General features: G+C 42.1%; 1 protein-coding gene across 1 annotated transcript in view; it reads left to right on the forward strand.

Annotated features, from left to right (window-relative positions):
• Positions 1-22,209, forward strand: part of LOC124555354 (pyruvate dehydrogenase E1 component subunit beta, mitochondrial) — an 89,382-nt gene that overhangs the window by 16,654 nt on the left and 50,519 nt on the right. Inside the window, exon 5 of the mRNA XM_047129233.1 lies at positions 1,663-1,770. Coding sequence (XP_046985189.1) covers positions 1,663-1,770 — 108 coding nt within the window. The remainder of the gene's footprint in view (positions 1-1,662; positions 1,771-22,209) is intronic.

The following is a 22,209-nucleotide window of genomic DNA, read 5'->3' on the forward strand; positions in this document are numbered from 1 at the left end:
ACTGATGGATAAATTTGTGATGCTTCCATAATGGAGTCACATTGTATCTTCATTGATCTTACTGCTTTTTATAACCAGCAGTCATCCTGTCAATTGCTACTGACGATGGTTGTGATTGTTGAATGCTCGAGATAATTACTCAAATTTTACATGACAAGAATGCTGAGAAAATCTCCCAAACTTAGCTTGATTTTAGCTGCCAATATCTGCACCTCATTCCCAAACTGATGAAAGGTTGTTTACAGGCCACATAAGTCTGCTGAGTAGATTCCGGATTTTGGCAACCTGCTGTCCCAGTAAACATCAGTACCGTGCAATCAAGCGTGAAGTGCATGGCAGAAGGTACTTCCATTGTACCACATGTCTCACACAAATGTGATTTTTTGATCAGTGATATTTGAAAATGAAATGGAATGATATGAATGTTGAGGGGGAAAAGGTGATATGTTGCTGAAGAGGCTCAGTGCATAGATGTGAAGCGTAAAGAAGTGAACTATTTTCAGTTGAAATTCATTTGAGAGAGACAAAATGTTAATGAGCCCTAGTTTGATTCACATGTGGAGTGTGACACTAACACTGCTTTAGTCTGGTTGGAGTGCAGGCAGCAAGTACATATAAAAACACAGCTCTGAGGATGATAAGCAGGTTGGTTGTTAAAATATTGTGCATAAAATGGAATAGACAACTCAGCTGTACCCTGAAAGGAGTATCATCAATTAATGATTGAAATGTGCGAACAAGAAGATCAGAAGATTCTGAAAAATTGTTGCATTTCCAGTGGGAGATTTAATTCTTCTGTGACATTATAATAAATATTGTACTTACGTCCTGTAGAAGATGATGATTTAATAGATGCTAGTAACATATGTATTCTCTACTGATACTGCAAAAATTGGCAAATATTTAACAGACGTTAACTCGTAGGGGTCAATAATAATTAGGTGCAGCTATTAAGATATCAGTCCAAGATTGTGGCAGGACGCTGAGAGAGGGAACAGTAAGAGTGAGTGAGTGACATTTTTAGAGAAAATATTTGGCTATGGTGTAGATTTATTTGGTAAAAAAGTTAGAACATACTGCTTCTAAACTACTTTGTAAGATATAGGGCATTCACTGCCATAATACAGTTAGTAATACTAGCAGCAGCAGTTGTGTGTTGCAGAAAATAAAACAAGTGTTAATTGCAGACTAAATGAATATCAAGGTATCTTCATATATTCAGTGTTCAAGGATGAATGGTCTCAGCAGTATACTGTGAAACAAATCTCTTCTACAGCAAGCTCTTTGCTTTCCATGTTTTGAGACGTGGTAGTACGGACCAAAACACGAAACAAGTCCAGTAAATGTGGGCTCTAAACGGCATACCTTAAGAGCTATGAGCACTTGTTCATCTTCGCTACTTTTGAAGACATATCTTTTAATGCACAAGTGCTCATAGCTCTTAAGGTGTGCATGTTAGAGCTCATGTTTGCTAGGCGTTTTTGCTTTGAATGACCTTTCCTGTCACATCACAAAATATTGACCATTTCTACTGGGACACACTGAATAATTGCATTTTTAACTGTAGTTAGATAAACAATGTTACTTTTGGCTGTACAAATTGGTACATTATTGATGTGACCTGTGTTTGGGTGTATTTATGTGGAAACAATTTATGTGCAGGTGAACGTACCAATAGTTTTCCGAGGACCTAATGGTGCTGCAGCTGGAGTAGCAGCTCAACATTCCCAATGTTTTGGTGCGTGGTACAGCCACTGTCCAGGACTGAAGGTATTTCTCGAAATCATAATTTACACTGATTTTCTGAAGTAATGTAATGAATAAACAAGATAGGAAAGAAGTGATACTACACCGTGTGGTTGAGTTCGGTAGTTTATTGTCTAGTGGGTGTGAAATGTTTTTCACATTTATATGAGAAGATGCCTGCATGAGCTCACTTTGCTTCAACTATTTACTAGTAAGTATCTCTGAACACAAGCTCGGACATGTCACACTGCACTGTCCCATGTGTATATTAAGTTATGTTATGCCAAAGGGTAACATTGAGCATTTTGTGTGCCCTTAATGCCACTTGTTTATGTGACTACTTATGTTTTCAGCCCAGTATTACATGTATATAGTTTATTATTCATATATTAAGTACAAGCAATTTGTAAATAATTTAAGAGGAAAGGTAACCAGTGTTCTAAACCTCCCCCCCAACACACACACACACACACACACACACACACACACACACACACACACACACACACACACACACACACTCTCTCTCTCTCTCTCTCTCTCTCTCTCTCTCTCTCTCTCTCTCTGTGTGTGTGTGTGTGTGTGTGTGTGTGTGTGTGTGTGTGTGTGTGTGTGTGTGCGCGTGCGCCAAAAAATGTTGACTAGAGGAAAAATTTGTGTAGTTGCAAATTTTTGTGCAGTTGCGGGATGTTTCACAACAACATACTAAAAATTCTGACTGGTGGGGTGTTAGTGCATGGGGCATGTAAAGGTCACTTTTTCTTGAATATTTTGAAAACTGTACCTCATCACAAAAATGTTTCCCAATATAAAACTCAATTAAGTTATATTTCGTACAAAAAAGACCCTATTCATTTTTTATCTAGGGCAGTGGTTCTCAACCTTTCTGAGACTATTACCCCTGAGTGTAACCAGAAATTAGCTGGTAATTAGCCAGTACCACCTCCCCCTCTCCCCCTGCACCATCAACAACATCAGTGCCTAACTAAAAATTAGAACCAAAAACAATATTCTTTAAGCACTTTCACTCGTAAAATTCAACATAAATTTTGTATATTTGTTGTAGATTATTAACCCACAAACAAATAAGTCAATGAGACAATTAGTACTGCACGTTTCTAACAACCTTGCTACAAAACATGCTTCCTCTGTTATACTCCTCTCCCTAATGACACCTGCTTCACTCATAATCTGCACCCACATTTAAAATCCACCAAGTTAAGATATATGCACTATACATATTACTTGCAATTTAGTTGATGGCTGGACTCCTTACCTCTTAACTGACAGAAATGGGAAGACTGCCACTGTGAATGCATAATCAGGGTGTATACGACATGAGACAACTGGGAGATCAGGGAAAAACCCGGGAATTTTTACATCCAGGAGAAAACCGGGAAAAACCTGGGAATTTTTTAGAATTCCAGGAATTTTTCATTGTTTTAGTTTTCAGGTATATTTTTGTAACTTTGACTGGTAAGAACCAATACTCTAACAAAGAATATTGCTGTATCTTGCTACTGCAGAATAATGCTACAACAATAAAACACGAACGAAAGGAAAAAATGAAAGTAAAACTTAAGTTACAAAGGAAATGCACCATATACCACAACAAAACCCAGTGGTCATAAAAGCGTCTGCCAACAGCAAAATGTGTCAAACGCTTTAGGAAGACTATGCAATGTTTCATAACAATAAATTGCCTCCAATGAGCTTGACGTCACAACTGTTTATATTAGATTTGTTTGAGTGGTTGCGAGAAAGCTCATGCGCAGTTGAGTCGCGTATGAGTAGTACCTTCTCTCGCTTCTGGCTACAGAAGTGTGGCAGTTAGCTGTACACAACAGCAAGTAGCCAGATGCTATCCGGAAAAATTTTATTGTTGCTACTAATCTGCCAGATTCACGTATGTGCAACAGGCTCGGAGCTATGATTTTGAACGCATCCCTGTTGATTTTTGAACATTTTTGAACAAATTCTAAGTTTATTTCTGAATTTATCATAAGTTGATTTTTGAATGTGCACATAGTGTATGTGTTACCTCTGCCAGGGGAATCCCCATCGCATCCAGAAATAAACTTTCCTGCAGACAAAAGGGGACAGGGCTATATGAGCTGATCGGAATAAAGCTGAACGGGTGAATGCCAATCGCTGTTTATGTGGTTGACTGGGTTTGCAAATGATCAGCGTTATAATTACTAGTGAAATCCATAGATTCAGACTACCAGAGTGGAAATAAAGGAATAACAGGAATAACAGGCAACAAAGATTATGTATTGTCTTCTCCATGTATCCAAGAAAATGAAATTTTGACGGAAAATTTTTGACCAGACCGCTGCACTATTAAGGGCCAGATATACAGTCCCTGGCTAACAGCTGCTAAAGTCCTATTCTGGGAGTAGCGTGGAAAATGCGTTGTAGGAACTCGTAATAATGCCTAACCGGGGAATAAATGCGATAACTAAACCGGTGATTGTGGCAGGGTTAGTGAAGTTAACCAGAGGATAAGTTTTGACACTGCCAGGAATTGTTACAGAATTAGTGACAACAAGATTGTTTGTTAGAACGAAGAAGGAGAATAAACGGGGCCTCACACAAATTACGGAAGAATATGACAATTCCAAATTTATATAAAAATTTTGTACTACTGCTTTTTGATCTCTTGCTTCAGAAACTAGAGAGTATGAATGAAATGTGAAACTATTTCCTAACATAAAACTTTTTGCTTGTAGTTGGCCTAATAGGCATTTGATATTGGTACTTCGTGAATTATATTCTATTGTGTTATGAGAATGACCATTTGTGCCAAAACAGTCTCGTTTATTTGGTGTGTGTAACAATTGCTGCAATATTAGGCAGGCCTATTTTGTTTTATCTAGCAGACAGTGACAAAATACACGTAATCAGATCAAGAAACCACACTAGTCTTGGGTACTATTTTAATAAGAGCTTTTCTAGTATTAGACAATGACATTTCGTTTTTCCGTGTAGCAAAATCTTGATGAACTTTGGTGAGGTAATAGGTTCTTTCCCAGAAAGGAAAGTATGCCGTATAAAGCTGTGGCAAGATTAGAGAGGGAAAAAAAGCTAGGGCTTAAGGATTGAAGAAATGTGTACTGTCCTGCTTGTCTCTTGTCTCCTGCGAGCAGGAGAGGCACCACAGGACGTTTTAATTTCCACTGGCCTGAATATAGTTTGATGGCACCCATTACAAAATATTACACGTTTGAATTCCACAGAGCGAAATACAGCGACGTGCGATGGAAGAATGCTGTGTGAAGAGGTGTGGCACTGCACTTTGTCACACTTAAGACCAAATAACATGTCTTACGTTCCCTCGAACATATATGTTTTATGTAGCAGACTCTTCAGTAAGATGTGCACTGCAAAATGAAGATATTTTTGAAAAGTCGATTTTTTTAAATTTTTGGCGTCCTACCTTAAACGCTCGAGGGAGGGGGAGTGCCGCTATCTAATATTGCACAGGTTTGGAAATATCGTAGATCTGGACCTGATGCACAGAGCAGTCTGAGGTGGTAGTCTCCACGTGACCCGTGTTACCAGTAAGTGTTTTTGCTGTTTCCTCTTCGTTTATTGCTCTCACGTCAAATGAAAACAAAACAGATTTCTGTGCTCGGAAGCTATCAAGTGAATTAAAATACATTCACATAATTATGGAAGGCTAAAATATGTTATTAGTTTCAGATTTGATTTTGTTTCCACCTTTCTGTAAGTCAGGCGTTAATCAGCTTGCAGAACAATGAAGTTATTTTTGTCGGTTTGCTAAAGAAATTTTGGTTTTATTAATCTTTTTTGCTGAGGCAGTCAATTTATTTGAAACGAAGTGTTGAATTCCACACTATTGGCTAGTTTCAACTGTTCACTTCATTTGAAGTTCATGTTTTCATATTCTAGCACGTATGGCATTATGCCATAATAAAGAACCAAACATGAGATAATACAGTACTGATACTGCAAGAAAATTTACATCTGAATTTGGACATACGAATGTGCACTTTAAGCCGAATTATGCATTTTAGTATGGTTCACAAAATTCCCATGCTCTTGGAATATCCTCTAATGTCTTGTGTCTTTTATGGCATAATGTAAGATCTTTTAATGTTTTACACGTACGAACGTACCAGCTTCCTGCGTCATCGTAGCTGCATAAGCACAGCGACACCTGTTATCTGGCAACTGCTGAAACGAATCTATTTCTAACAGGTCGCAGGAAAATATTCCGAATGGTTGTTTGAAAAGTGTTACTTTCAAAGTAAATTTCCGTTTAAGCAAAAAGAACTCTGTTCACAAATGTCTGATGAATTTCTTAAATCGCAGAGCGGTTTGACTCTTATTCAAAAATCAGATCTTTGAGGATGACCGTTTACAATATTTTTGAGCCCAGAAGACAGACATTTACGTCATTGTTAAAAATTTTAGAGGCACATTTGTGTGATGTGTCTTAAAGTGTAACATGCGCAAAAAGATAAACATTATGTGTGAAAGCTTAGCTTCTCTTGCAGCCTATTAACCTTAAAGACAAATATTATACGTGAAAGCTTTTCTTTTCTTGCAGCAACACTGTGTGTATTAATTTAAACCATTACCTTTACCTATTTGTGTGTTCACACTGCTCAACAGTGATGTTGGTATTGGCTGATTGTCACATGTGCTGTACTGTGAATATCCGCAGTCATCGGCTGGCGCGATCGCTTGACATGAGCTATGACTGGCTTACAAAACCGCATCGCAAACTCAATTTCAATTGTTCAGAAAGTAACATGTGGTGTTTGGTGGAGTTCAAATTTATACTTCCGTAATACAAAAATATGCAGTATACCTGTTGCTGCGCATCAGACATCTTTCCAAAACGTGTTTTTTTCCCCTGAGATTCGTTTTCTAAAGTGCCAGGAAATTCTGTGCTGGTGTATAAAACCACAACCATCAAAAGGATTGATAAGTTTTATGGTTCTGAGGAAGTATACTGTTACTTAACACGGAAAAAGTGTATTTTCATCTGGGAGAATGTGTATTTCTAACCGGGAAATTGGGGAATTTTTTTTTCCTCGTCTACGTATACACCCTGATAATGTCTGACGACAGCCAGTAGTAGTAGTAGTAGTAGTAGTAGTAATAGTAATGATACTGGAATAACACAGACCTAGAAGCACTCAATACACTTACACAATCACAATGTCACAAATATAGAATACATCACATACATTCAGCAACAGAAAGATTCACATTAAGCAGAAGGGAAGGAGGAAGGGGATTTATCGACATAAAAAACCTACATTATGGACAGGTAGACAATTTAAGAAAATTCTTTATAGAAGGAGCAGAAACTAGCAAAAATACACGAAGCAATCACTCATGTAAATACGTTGGCTACACCACTGCAATTGCATAACCACTTCTACAACCCTATAGATCACATAACATCAACAGGTACAAAGAAAGTAAATTGGGAAAAGAAAACACTACATGGCAAGCACCCGTATCATCTAACACAGCCACACATCGATCAGGACGCATCCAACACATGGCTAAGAAAAGGCAATATATTCAGTGAGATGGAAGGATTCATGATTACAATACAGGATGAAACAATAAACACCAGATATTACAGCAAGCATATTATTAAAGATCCCAGTACCACAACAGATAAATGCAGACTATGCAAACAACAAATAGAAACAGTAGATCACATCACAAGTGGATGTACAATACTAGCAAATACAGAATACAGTAGAAGACATGACAATGTAGCAAAAATAATACATCAACAACTTGCCATACAACATAAACTAATAAAACAACATGTTCCCACATACAAGTATGCACCACAAAATGTACTGGAGAATGATGAATACAAATTATACTGGAACAGAACCATTATAACAGATAAAACACCACCACATAACAAACCTTACATCATACTCACCAGTAAAAAGAAGAAATTAACACAACTAATAGAAATATCCATACCCAATACAACAAGTATACAGAAGATAACAGGAGAAAAATTGAAAAATACATCCAACTGGCTGAGGAAGTCGAGGACATGTGGCATCAGGATAAAGTTGACATTATACCAATTATACTGTCAACTACAGGAGTCATACCACACAATATCCACCAGTACATCAACACAATACAGCTACATCCAAACGTATATATAAAACTACAGAAATCTGTAATTATTGATACATGTTCAATTACCTGAAAGTTCCTAAATGCAATGTAACATATACCATACAGTTAAAAGGAAGTCACGCTTGATCAAGGTCCGTGTCACTTTCCATTTTTTAACCAGACATAACGTCTGAGAAAGGAAAGAAATAATAATGATAGTATGTAGGCCCTACCATACTACAGTAACCATTACACAGTTACAGTTGTTTTGTGCTATCAATTAGTTCGTTTATCTGTTGCAGAGTGAATAATGAAGCAATTTCTTGCCCATTGCGGGAACTACCAAAAATTTGGAGAAGGCATTTGCAAGAGATATGTAAGCATATGTGATCAACAAGTCTCAATTTTACCGTTGTTTGTGCGTGGTACAAAGTTCAAAATATGCATGCAGTGGGTGGATTATGTGAGGAAGATGTCCGTATCTTTGTTTCATAATCTGTAATCACCACCACATAGTGACACATGCTAATGGTAGTATTTGAGAAAATACAGTTACTGGTAAGTTGTTGTAATCAGTATTACAATATACAGAAGATAACAGGAGAAAAAATTGAAAAATACATCCAACTGGCTGAGGAACTCAGGGACATGTGGCATCAGGATACAGTTGACATTATACCAATTGTACTATCAACTACAATAATGATGATAACTTTTTAAAAATAATTTACTTTCATGACCAAAACACAGTAGAACCTTTTTATGTTTACCCCCTCAGAAAATTTCGTTGTACTCTTCAGAGGTTAATTACCCCAGGTTGGGAACCACTGCTGTAGGGCTAATACTTTCCACATTGCACATTTGCATTCTTAAAAACATTGTTATGATGGTATAAAATTTATATTTATTGTTAAATCAAGTGGGTTAAGAATAAACATTAAATTTATGCACCACATCTAAGCACAGTAGAACTGCATTAAAGAAAAAATTGTGTTCTGGGGGTGTAACAGGGTAGAAGCATGAGGGAGGGTGTGTCTCCAGATTGTGGTTATGTGGGGAATTGCCTGCTCACTCTTAATTTTGCTGGTCAGTGAAGGAGGGAAATGCATGACCACACTCTGGTGACCTATCTCCCGTCATGCTTCTAACCTACCCCCTGGCCCTCCACTGTATTACACCGCCAAAACAAAGTTTATTCCTTGATATGCTTCTACTGCACTTAGATGTGCTACAAACATTTAATATTTGTACGTAACCCACATTATTTAACAATATGCATTGATTTTTATTCCATTGAAACTCTGTTTCTAGTAATCTGGGAGTTTTCTCTCACCTGCATTGTGGAAACTATTAGTCCTAGAGAAAACATGAATATGATGTTTTTTGTAAGAAATTTGATGTAGTTTATTGTTGTTTCTTGTTAGATTGTGCAGTTTTTGACATATTCAATAAAAAGCTAAAAAAGTAACTTATACATGCCCCCTACACTCAAACCCTACCAGGTAGAATTTTTAGCATGCTGTTCGTGACACACACCCCTACCAATGTACAAAAATTTATGGCTACATTAATTTTACCACTAATTTTTCTTCATTCACTAGACTATAATGTAGCCATACAGTGGTGAGAGGGAGGGGGGGGGGGGGGTCACCAGCAGGTGGGTGCACAAGCAAATGCTAGCTCGAAAAAGGATTTGTCTGCAAACTGGTGAATTGTGTGCTTGTAGACAATTTGATGCGTCCACTATCTGGTGAATTGTTACCTGTACTCTTAAATTATTTATACTCTGCCAAGACTTTCCGCACCATGTTAACAGTTCATTATTTTGTGTATGTGTCTTTAAAAGGGTAAATTTAGTTAAGCTGTTAAACTTTCCTGTCATTGCTAACAGAACTCCCTTAGCATGTTTTTGTGTTGTAGAGCCATAGTGTTCTTGTTTCCTGACTGTTTTCCTAACTAAAGTCACTGGATTTATTGATATTGTATAGACCAAGCCTCCTGAGTATTTTGTAATGTTTAATGTGTGGAATGGTGTGTACATAGTCAATGAAGTAAGGATATTTTAATGTGTGTTCATTGTGTAAATACAGAATAGTTAATACACATTTTAATAAAGTGTTTTGGATTCTTAAATGGGTCAAAGCACTTTAGGATTCTTGTAAATAAAATGCCATATTTTCAGATACTCAGACTTATTTACTGCTAAACGTAGCTGAACAGGAGAGTTAGTTTGTAAGACTTTGGTGGTTATATTTGACACGTAATAACCGACAGCAAAATTGGAACCTGTTAAGTTTCATAATGAACTGAGAGTTCTCACATGCAGTGCTTTAGAAGACACAGTCAACATGAACTGAAATTAGTCAGTGACTAACAGGAAAAGCCAGCAGTAATATGAAGTTGTACTGCTGAACTGAAAATAGTCTGTTTTACAGTTCTGGTTGACTAATGAGAGATTCCCTTTACTATGTATGCAATGCTGAAATACTTACCTGAAGGTGGTAATCTTAATTTTATATTTGAGTTTAAAGAAATTACCTAAAACACGGAACTTCCTGGCAGATTAAAACTGTGTGCCCGACCGAGACTCGAACTCGGGACCTTTGCCTTTTGCGGGCAAGTGCTCTACCATCTGAGCTACCGAAGCACGACTCACGCCCGGTACTCACAGCTTTACTTCTGCCAGTATCTCGTCTCCTACCGTCCAAACTCCGCTGCAGAGTGAAAATCTCATTCTGGATACCTAAAACACCATTTTTAATTGAATTACAAATAAACTATACTGCTAAACTTGTAATGTATGTAGTAGAGTTCTGTGAATTTGTAGTTTCTCAGTGTAATGAGGTTTTGTGCTTATTTCATGTCAATTATTTGGTGGCTTGGGGAAGAAGTAGATTAATAATCCAACAAAACAATAACATGTGTAGTCAATTTTTGGTCCAGTAATGTCAGTCGATGTGCTAAAAGTTGATTTTTGCCACAGCATGGACTGGCATATGTGGAAACTTGCCATATTAAGTCTCAAATGTTGAATGCAGTAGTAATTTGGAAACAGGTACAGAAAAGTTTAATGTTTTGACTGTACCTGAAAGGTTTATCTAATACAAAATTTGTCAGTCATGTTGTGTGAAAATTATTTTTGTAGTAGTGCTTAGGTATTTTAGTACTGATCCCCTAGGTTTTCAGGCATGGCTTGAGAATCTTGCAAACAAAATACGACTGCCATAAAGAAGTTAGTTTCATTCTAACATAGCTTCATTTTAATTTAATTTTTCTTCCCTTTTCCTCGGAAAGGAGAGGAGTGTCTCATGTATTTTGACTTCATATTACATTAAAATGATGTCTACATTCACTTTGACAACACACTACAGAAAGAACTGTCCTCATTTAGAAGGAAGTTAATTAGTCAGAATTATTTCTTTCCTTATGGCACTGTATTTTAGAATTAAATTAAACACACAGTCACTAAATTGTATAGAAATAAAGGGTAGAACCCCCAACACTCCAGTGACTGCATTGCACAATTCATTTCTAGCTGGAGGGGAGGGGGGGGGGTATTGCTATTGGGAGCCTCAAATAAAACAAGTAATTACTTTGGACTATTAAAAATTTTTCACTGATATTTTTAATCACAGTTCTGACATCATTTTAACATCAGCTTTGAAATGGCAACATATACGGAAAAATCATAAGATATTACCATCATTTACACCTATATCAAAAAGCAGTGATCTGATTTTTTATACATGTGTAAATGAGGGTAATATCTTATGATTTTTCCACATATGTTGCCATTTCAAATTGCTGATGTTCTTCCAGTGAAACATTGATAGTGGTAGGTGGAGCATTATGGTTGAGGATTACCTTGGTGGAGACACCTGTTGAGGACTGTAATGCAGTGCACTGTGAACTTCACACTGTAAACATAGCATAAACTGTAGGTGTTGAAGCTGGACTCTCAGGGCCTCACATGGGTAGTGTGACTTACTGATAACAGACACTCAGTTACATAACTGGATAACTGTACATACAGTCATTACTCACAAATTTCAAAATGGTTTTAAAAACTAAATTTGCTACTGAGGAAGTCAAATATTGAGTAGTTCATAATGTGTTTTCTGTTCAAAAATGGAAACCACTTTCCTTATCACAGCAAATGTTGCAGCCACTGAACATCCCTCTTCTTCCCCCTCCTCCAAAATTTTTCAGACTGTGGAATTTTTATTCTGGTATGTGATATTTTAAGTAAAATACTGACACACTTTCTGGATAGATATTCAAAGTGACTCATTTAAGTGATATGAACACAAATCTACATGTCACAGTGTAATGTGTTGCAGTTGGTGCAGTGTTATCAATTTAAAAAATTATTTTTATGCTTTTGGTCGGTTAATGGAATTTATCTTACAATATTGACATTGTGAAGTGCTGTTCCCAAAAAAATACGGTATATAATAGTCAGTTATTAGAAGAATTAATGGCAAATGAAAATACCTCCTACTGATTAATGCACAGTTTTACTTCAAGCGCAAAAGCATCTTATTAGTGAAAATGCCTGACTAATGTGGTTGCCCATTTCTTCAATATTTTCTTTTGAACATTATTCAGCAGTTACATGATTTTCATGTTTAGTTAAATAAATTTTTCCTCATAAACTACATTTTTATCTTGTTCAATGTTCACTATTTATTTACATCCATGTGGAAGGTGAGTATCGATTGTAGGGCCTGGTTTCTGCTTTTCTGGCACCTGTCACTTTTTCAGCCATACTGTTGAAAGAATATGTGGTTCGTTGAAGCCGAAAGAATCCAAACTGCCATATTGTGTGTGTGTGTGTGTGTGTGTGTGTGTGTGTGTGTGTGTGTGTGTGTGTGTGTGTGTGTGTGTGTGTGTTTGGGGGGTGGGGTGGGCAGAAAGTGCAGCAGAATTTGTTGACTACATCTTCTCATCTTCTTGTCCTGTTTCTCATGGAGAACCTAGTTCAGCTAATAAATGTCGTAGACAGGTGGAGGTATGTTAACCCGAAAAATACTAATTGGCGACTGATGGAGCTTGTGGTGTCACCGCCAGACACCACACTTGCTAGGTGGTAGCTTAAATCGGCCGCGGTCCATTTAGTACATGTCGGACCTGCGTGTCGCCACTGTGTGATCGCAGACCGAGTGCCACCACAAGGCAGGTCTCGAGATACGGGCTAGCACTCGCCCCAGTTGTACGACGACTTTGCTAGCGACTACACTGACGAAGCCTTCTCTCATTTGCCGAGAGACAGTTAGAATAGCCTTCAGCTAAGTCCATGGCTACGACCTAGCAAGGCGCCATTAGCCTTACATAGTTGGATAGTTATCGTATGAAATGTCTCATCAAGAATGCTGTATTCACATCAAAGAATAAAAGATAAGTATTCGAGGAGCTGCATACTTTTCTTATAAACATTCACTACTTATCCTGTTCCAGAATTCACGCCCGTCTGCGTTAGATAGCGTGCATTTAGGCCTCCTCTATCTATAAGGTGTTGGCACATTTACCAACACATCAGAGCTCCGTAGGGAAACAGCAGGCAAGGAAGGGAAGTCAGTGCCCACCTGTCTACTTGCCAGGGATCACGTCAGACATGTGGAGCAGGCTCTACTGGCAGTAACTGAGTGCACTGGGTGCACATGGTTGCAGATTCTCTCTCATGTCAGCACATATGATGCCTGTTGCATGGGTTCAGAGGCAATCCTCAGTTCCTACAGGCAGTTGGCTGCTTCGGTGAAGACAGTTAGCTTCAGGCATGAGGTGGAAGCAGAGTTAACATTTTGTAGCATCATTCCCTAGACTGATCATGGTCCCCTGGTTTGAAGCAGAGAGTGGAAGGCTGGAACCAGAGGTTCAGACAATTCTGTGATCATCTTGGATGTCTATTTCTCAGCCTCCGCTATTGGGTAGATAATTGTGGCAAACCTTTAATAGGGTAGGTATGAAACACACACACACACACACACACACACCTGCACATGCTACTAGGGTAGTGGAGTGTGTGAACACTTGGATGTTTTAGGATAGAGAAATCCTGTTGTGTCCCAAGTGTGGGTTTTGCAGGGGATTGAGTGACATGGTTTGTCAAAGGGGTTTAGCCAGTTGACCTTAGTGAGAGGGAGACTTTGATCTGGCAAAGATGTTGCAATCCCTGGTGTGAAAGTACAAGGCTAGGTAGGAAGTGGGTGGAATTAAACTCTTGCAAACGTTACACAAGTTCTAGCTTATTAAGAAAGAAATACAGATCACCATAACTGCTTAGTGATTGTACCTGCGGAATTGCCAAGTCTATTACAGAGACGGTGACTAACTTCACCGTTCCGACTGCCTGACAGACGCTCTGCAGTAACTGCTGCCCACACTAGCACCCTACGTCAGAGTACCACGGCTACTGCCTAAACACTCATCGGCAGCTATCTCCGGCTGCCTGCGTACAGCCCGCTCCTCAGCTCAAGTCGGCTGTTGCTATCTGCACTGACTACTGTCGCTACCGGGAGCCTAACCTCTAGAGCGTGAAAAGACCGCGGAGCAGCATACTCCTGAGTTTTGTTAGTGTTCCCCTTCGACCCCACAAGCGCTTGACATGACGTAGTGTCGAAGGCAACTTGTCCTTATTTGGTATTGGCAAGTATTAATTTCATTATTTTTCTTCAGAAGCTGGGTGGAGGGACAGAGGTGCCTCTCCCTATATGGTCACGCACTGTGTCCTGAGCCCTTCATTGGCTCCTCATGACGTAGTGCTGTCCCCACCAAGCGCCCTCTTTCTTTCTCCACTCCCAGACTTCTCTCTCTAACCAGAAGTGCTTTCTGTTGATACTCTTAATTGGCTGCTTATCACGGGTCCCTGCACAGATCTTCTTTTGTATCTTTATAACTTGGTGGCTGTTTGCTTTCTTATCAAGCGCAGCTGCCCGACAGTTTGAACTTCTGCCCTGACTGACCCCTCTACCACGCCTGGCATCTAGCTCTACAATTTTAACTCTTTCCTACGTACTATTCTTGGCGTACTGCTTGAAAACGATTGTAATTAGACTTGGCTTTTCCTGCAGTTACAACAATCCCTCCACATATCTGATAAGATAAATTCTGATTTAGGACAAGGAAGAATACTGTACCAGTAAAGAGTAATATTACTCAATTGCAGGAGTGTCTATGGAAAGGTATCAGAACTGGTGTCACTTATAAATGGTAACAATGCCCACTTAGTATAAGGGGCAGAAATCTTGCAGAAATTGGATGTTAATAGCAGTTAATTTCTAAATTCCAATTTGAATTTACAGTGCAAAGATAGATTGAATGCTGGCAGTGGATGTGTGTTTATAGCTGAAAAAGAAGAAAGAAACCTAGTGAGGTTAGTGCAGATTCTGAAAGTGAAATATTTGGATGAAGATAAAGTGTTAAAAGATGGATTCCTCCCTGCGGGTCCAGGGGTTAGAACAGGTCAGAGGTATTCCTGCCTGTTGTACGAGGCGACTAAAATGAGTCGCACACATTTTGGCTTTCATGTAATGGTCCCCTGTAGGCTTTGACCTCCGTATTTCCAAATTTTCCTGAGGAGTGAGCCAGTTGGGGAAGAGTGCCTTACATTGTGCATCGTGTCCATAGTGCGTAGAGATCTCTAGCCCCCTTTCTTGTCGTCCCATTGCAGTCCCACTCATTCTCTCTCTCTTGGGTGAGGATACATTCCTGGGTGCGGTTTCCCCCATGCACTTTGCAGAGTCGCTTTCTGCACCGACAGTGACCATGGACTTATTTGCACCTGATATCCAGCACAGTAGCCAGTCCGTTGTGGTGGGGTCGCCATGTACCCTGTTGGTTGTAACCCCCTGGCAACACAGGGATCGCTCAGCTGATGCCTGTGCCGTTAACTGCCCATGTATGCCAACGGGTAAATACCTATCTCTCTGGGGCATCGGGACTCCCAGCAATGGCCATCCTGCCAGGTGGCCCTTGCTGCAGGTGGGTGGCACCTGTGGGGAGGGCCCTGGGTCGGAGTGGGTGGCATCAGGGCGGATGACTTGCAATGGAGCGTGGTACATAATCTCTTGCTGGTGGCCAGCCACCAGCAGTCTCGAAGCATTCCAGGACTCAATTCAACACACAGAATTATGACCCCCAAGTCGTTCCCCTTCCTGGCCACATCATGGGAGGAGTGCAAGACTAAGGATGGGAGCAGATCTTATTCTCCCTGCTACCTAGTTTGTACGCGAGCTCATAGGGAATCCTTTGTGTCCATGACGCCTCAGTTCTTTGTAGCGCATTTAGAGGACAAGTTTGGGGGGGTGGAGGGCTTGTCCAAAATGCGATCTGGGTCAGTCTTGATCAAAACAGCATCCTCTGCCCAGTCACGGGCGTTACTCGCTTGTGACAAGCTGGGGAATGTTTTTGTTACTCTCGTGCCCCATAAGACCTTAAATATGGTCCAGGGTATTATCTTCCACAGGGATCTTCTTTTACAGTCTGATGACGAGCTGTGCACCAATTAGAGCGACGACATGTCCATTTCGTCCAGCACGTCCACCAGTGTTAGAGGGATTATTAGGTTGCCACCGGTGCCTTCATCTTGGCCTTTGCGGGTGATAAATTACCTAAGAAGGTCAAGGTGATGGTCTACTGCTGTGATGTCAGGCCGTATATCCCTCCCCCAATGCAGTGCTTTAAGTGCTGGACGTTCGGCCATATGTCTTCCCGCTGTACTTCCAGCCTCATATGTCAAGATTGTGGTCGTCCATCCCATCCCAATAGCCCATGTGCCCCACCTCCCATGTGTGTCAACTGCGGGGAGCACCATTCCCCTTGCTCGCCGGATTGTAGAATTCTGCAGAAGGAGAGGAAAATAATGGAATACAAGACCCTGGACTGAGTGACCTACACTGAGGCAGAAAGTAAGTTTGAAAGGCCCCATCCAATGTGCATGATAACCTCTTACTCTGCCACTATAACTGCAGTTCCAGCCCCATCCGTTTCACCAATTCCAGTCAGTCCTCAGAGCCGTAAGACTACACCTGCCCCCTTGATGGTGGGGGGGGGGGTGTTTCCCTCCTTGTTGCTCCTCTGCACCTCCTCCTTCGGGAGCAACACCCCCCCACCAAATCATCGGGGACGTCCATCCCCACTTCTCAGCTGGAGAAACATACCACTTCTTATGCTCCTCTCAATCGGAAGGGGTCCCTTGGGTCCCTTCCTCCCCAGGTTTTTCTCCTAGTGGGAAGGATGACTCCTGCCAGTGACTGAAGTGTCCAGAAACAGCTGGTAATAGGGCTTCACTATCCTCCTCAGTCCTGGAGACTGAATCTGTGAAGCCCTCTCAGCCAGAGAAACCAAAGGAGCAGTGAGACAAGTCAAAAATGAAGGCCCCTAAGACCAGGAAAATTGTGGTGGCATCCCCACCGTCACCGCTACCTACCAGCTCTGCAACTGAGGATGAGGTGGAGATTCCGGCGTCACCCTACGAACTCGATCACGCCTCTACCTCAGATGCAATGGTTCTAGATCCTGGTTCTTCTTTGGTGGTGATAGATGACCCAGCAGTGTAATCTGCCTCCTAGGTCCCTTCACACGTTTTTCGGCTGCGGACAATGTCATTCTCCAGTGGAATTGCAGCGGTTTTTTTCCGCCACCTTGCTGAGCTCAAACAACTTCTCAGCCTTCACCTTTTCTTCTGCATTGCTCTCCAGGAAACTTGATTTTCAGGGATGTAAACCCCCGAACCCCCACCCTCCGTGGCTATCGGGGTTATTATAAGAATTGAGCAGCTTATGAGAAGGTATCTGGTGGCGTCTGCGTCTACGTCCTTAACTCTCTTTACAGCGAGTGTGTCCCTCTTCAAACATCTTTAGAGGCTGTCGCTGTTTGGGTGTGGAAGCCTCAGGCTGTTACTGTGTGCAGTATCTATCTTCGACCAGATGGTGATGTCCCACAGCATGTGTTGACTGCGCTGATAGCCCAAATGCTGCCACCTTTTCTTTTACTGGGCGACTTTAATGCCTATAACCCTTTGTGGGGTGGATTGGTGGCAACAGGCCGAGGCACTGTTGTTGAGCAAATGTTGCCAGAGCTCGACCTTTCTCTCTTAAATAATGGTGCCTCCACACATTTCAGTGTGACACATGGCACACTCACCCATCGACCTTTCGTTGGTCTGCAGCCGTGGCCTTCTACCATCCATTCTCTGGCATGTGCATGACGACTTGTGCGGTAATGACCACTTTCTGATCTTTCTGTCACTGTCACAGCGTCACTCTTCTAGGCGTCTCCCCAGATGGGCTTTGAGTAAGGCTGATTGAGACTCGTTCACCTCCATTGCCACTATTGAGCCTCTTTCTCATGACACCATTGATGTGGTGGTTCACACGATCGCCATCTGCATTATTTCTGCAGCGGAATCTGCAATTCCGTGTTCTTCTGGGTCTCCTTAGTGGGGGACTGTGCTTTGGTGATCACCAGAGATCACTGAGGCAATTTGCGATCTCAGGCAGGCCCTCCGACATCCTAAGTGGCACCCGTCACTGGACCACCTTATTGCCTTTAAGTGGCTCCATGCCTCAACTCGATGCCTTATTCACCGCTGGAAGCAGGAGTGCTGGGAAAGGTATGTCTCCACCATTGGCACTCGTACCTCTACATCGCAGGTTTGGGCCAATATTAGGCGCCTATGTATATCGGACCCCTGTCAGCATACCTGGGCTTTCCCTGAATGGATGCATCTGTACTGACTCAGATGTGATTGCAGAACTCTTAGCAGAGCATTATGCTCTGAGTTCCACTTCTACGAATTACCCACTGGCCTTCTGCTCCTTAAGAGTGGTTGGAACATTGGAGCCTTTCGTTCCATACACGCCACCGCAAATCGTACAATGCTCCATTCAGTGAGTGGGAATTCCAAAGTGCCCTTGCCGCTTGCCCTAATATGGCTCCTGGGCTGGATCACATCCACTATCAGATGCTCAAACGCCTCTCAGTGAACTGCCAGCAATGCCTGCTAGACCTTTTCAACCGTGTCTGGGTTGAGGGCGAGTTCCCATCACAGTGGCGGGAAAGCATCGTCATCCCAGTGTTGAAACCTGGCAAGAACCCACTGGAGGTGGACAGCTATCGCCCCATTAGCCTCACCAACATTGCATGCAAGTTGCTCGAACGTGTGGTGAGCTGGAGGGTGAGTTGGCTACTGGAGTCTTGGTGCCTTCTGGTTCCGTCCCAGGGTGGGTTCCGTAATCCATTAATCTGGTCTGCCTGGAGTCTGCCATCCGCATGGCATTTGCCCACCATCAGCATTTGGTTGCTTTCTTTTTTTGACATGCAGAAGGCTTATGATACAACATGGCGAAATCCCATGCTTCGTGGGTGGGGTCTTAGCGGCCCGTTCCCGATTTTTATTCAAAATTTTCTGTCACTTCGTTCCTTCCGCGTGCAAGTTGGTCCCTCCCGTAGTTCCTCCCTAGTCCAGGAGAATGGGGTCCCACAAGGCTCTGTCTTGAATGTCTGCCTCTTTTTAGTTGCTATCAGTGGGCTAGCTGCAGCTGTGGGAACGTCTGTAACGGCTTCTTTGTATGCTGATGACTTTTGCCTGTACTATAGCTCCACTGGCATTGTGGTTGCTGAACGGCAGCTACAGGGTGCTATCCGCAGGGCGCAGTCTTGGGCTGGTCATGCACAGCTTCCAGTTCTCGGCCACCAAGACCTGCGTCATGCATTTCTGCCAGCATCACACTGTTCACCCTGAGCCACGGCTTTATCTTGACGGCGAACCTCTGGCCGTGGTGGTGATGCATTGGTTTTTGGGCTTGCTTTTTGATGCCCGGTTGACTTTTCTTTCTCATATTCTGCAGCTTAAACAAATGTGCTGGTGCCATCTTAACGCTCTTCGTTGCTTGAGTTGCACCTTCTGGGGTGCCATTGGTCTACACTTCTCCGACTGTATCACGCATTAATTGAGTCCCGTCTCGATTATGGGAGCCTGGTTTATGGTTCGGCATTGCCTTCAGCCTTGCGGTTGCTTGACCCCATCCTTCACTGCGGGATCCGGCTCGCAACTGGAGCTTACCGCACGAGCCCTGTCGACAACCTACTTGTGGAGGCTGGTGTCCCTCTGTTGCGGATTCGGTGCCAATGACTGCTGGCCACTTATGAAATGCATGTTTTTAGCTTGCCCGGGCATCCCAATTACCGTCTCCTGTTCCCCAACTCGGTTGTCCATCTTCCCGAACGGCGGTCCCGGTCAGGGTGTCCGATAGCGGTTTGCATCTGGTCTCTTCTCTCTGGGCTTGAGTTTTTCCCTCTCCCACCTCTTTTCCAGGCCCGTATGCATATACCCTGTGGTGTGTGCCCTAGCCATGCCTTCAGCTGAATTTAGCTCAAGGCCCGAAAGACTCAGTCCCCCTGAGGCCCTCTGCTGACGCTTTCTTTCCATCCTCGCCGCGTTTCCCAACTCTGCCATAGGCTATACCAACGGTTCGATGGATGCTGGTCAAGTTGGTTATGCCTTTACTCTTGGGGAACAATCTGAGCAATGCTCATTGCTGGATGGCTGCAGTGTTTTCACTGCAGAGCTTGTAGCCATCTCTCATGCCCTAGAGTATATCTGCTCCTGCTCAGGTGAGTCCTTCGTTATCTGTAGTGACTCCCTGAGTGACTTGAGAACTATCGACCAGTGTTTTCCTCGCTCTTGTCTGGTAATGGCTATCCAGGAGTCCATCCACACTCTTGCCCGTTGCAGCCGCTCTGTGGTTTTTGTGTGGACCTCGGTTCATGGCGGCATCCCGGGTAACAAACATTTTGACAGGGTGGCCAAACGGGCTATCAATGAACCAGCCCTGGAGATTGGCCTTTCGGAATGTGATTTCCAGACTGTGTTTTGGCAGAAAGTCCTTGGTACCTGGAGTGATGAATGGTACACCCTGCCTTCACCCAACAAACTTTGGGTCATCAAGGAGACCGCAGGTGTGTGTGGCACTCCTCCATGCGAGCCTCCCGCAAGGACTCTGTTGTTCTCTGCCAGCCACGCATTGGCAACACCTGGCTGACACGCTCATTTATTGCGCCGTGAGAACCCACCTCTATGTCGCTGCTGGTCAGTATTGACAGTGGTCCACATCTTGGTGGACTGTCTGCTTTTAACTGCGCTCAGACATACATTTGCGCTGCCTGATACGCTCCCTGCTCTTTTAACGGATGACGCTGCAACGGCAGGCTTAGTTTAGAGTTTTATTCGAGCAGGGGGCTTCTATCGCTCAATCTGAGGGTTTGCAGTGAAGCTCTATTTGCTTTTGAAGCAGCTTGCTATTACGGTTGTCTAGCCACATCAGATCTGTTCCACCCCTCGCAACTTTGCTCGGCAAATACCTGTATGAGGCATATTGTACAATACTATGTTAATTGATGCTCAACATTTTTGGTCCTTAGGATGAATTTTTCATGTTAACTGCTCAGGTAATCTGAAATCTATTTCTTATCACTCTCACTAAGCCTTACCCTATTAATCTGAAACACCCTCATGATTGCCAATTTCCTGTTCAACATAGAGTCAAACATTTTTGGCTTCTTGTTGGCCAGGAGATCTAATACATTATTTTCATGAGTCTGTTCTTTGATTAGCTATGCGATATAATTTTCTGATAAGGCATTTAGGACAATTTCATGTGATTCCCCATCTCTACTACCTGGCTTAATCACTTGAGTCTTCAAGTCTATAGGTGGTAAGTTGAAATCTCCATTTAATACAATAACACAGCAAGGAAATACATGTGTAATCTTTTCTAAGTTTCACCTCTAATGTTCTGGCTCTACTACTCCCGAGGCAGAGGATCAGTAAAAGCAACAAATGACCATGTTTAATCCACCTTTTGGTTTGTGGGAGTTGAAGGGACCAGACTACGAAGGCCACCTGTCCCTTTTTCCACAATCATGAAAACCCACAAGGAATAAAAACAAATATAAATGTAGCCCAAGCCTCACAAACAAAAACTGAAGTGAAAATTAGTGTAAGGGTAGCCATGGGTTAAGGGTCAATGGATTTAAAGTAAAATTCTGTCTACGAACTAGACAGAAAATCCAAAGAAACTTTAGTGTTACATTAAGTCAGTAGATAGATCGAAGCCCTCTATCCAGACCCTGTGACCCCAATAGTATCAAAGCCGAAGATGATGGAGAGAAGGCCGAAAAACTAAACGTCTTTTACCGAAACTGGTTCATTCTAAATGATGACTGGATTCACAAGGAATTGAAATCACCTAACAGAGGAAAGGTCATTGGACACCACAGGATACCAGCACAGTTCTACACAGAGTATGTAAAAGAACTTGCTCCTCT

This window comes from Schistocerca americana, chromosome X, assembly GCF_021461395.2.
Source record: "Schistocerca americana isolate TAMUIC-IGC-003095 chromosome X, iqSchAmer2.1, whole genome shotgun sequence".
NCBI lineage: Eukaryota > Metazoa > Arthropoda > Insecta > Orthoptera > Acrididae > Schistocerca > Schistocerca americana.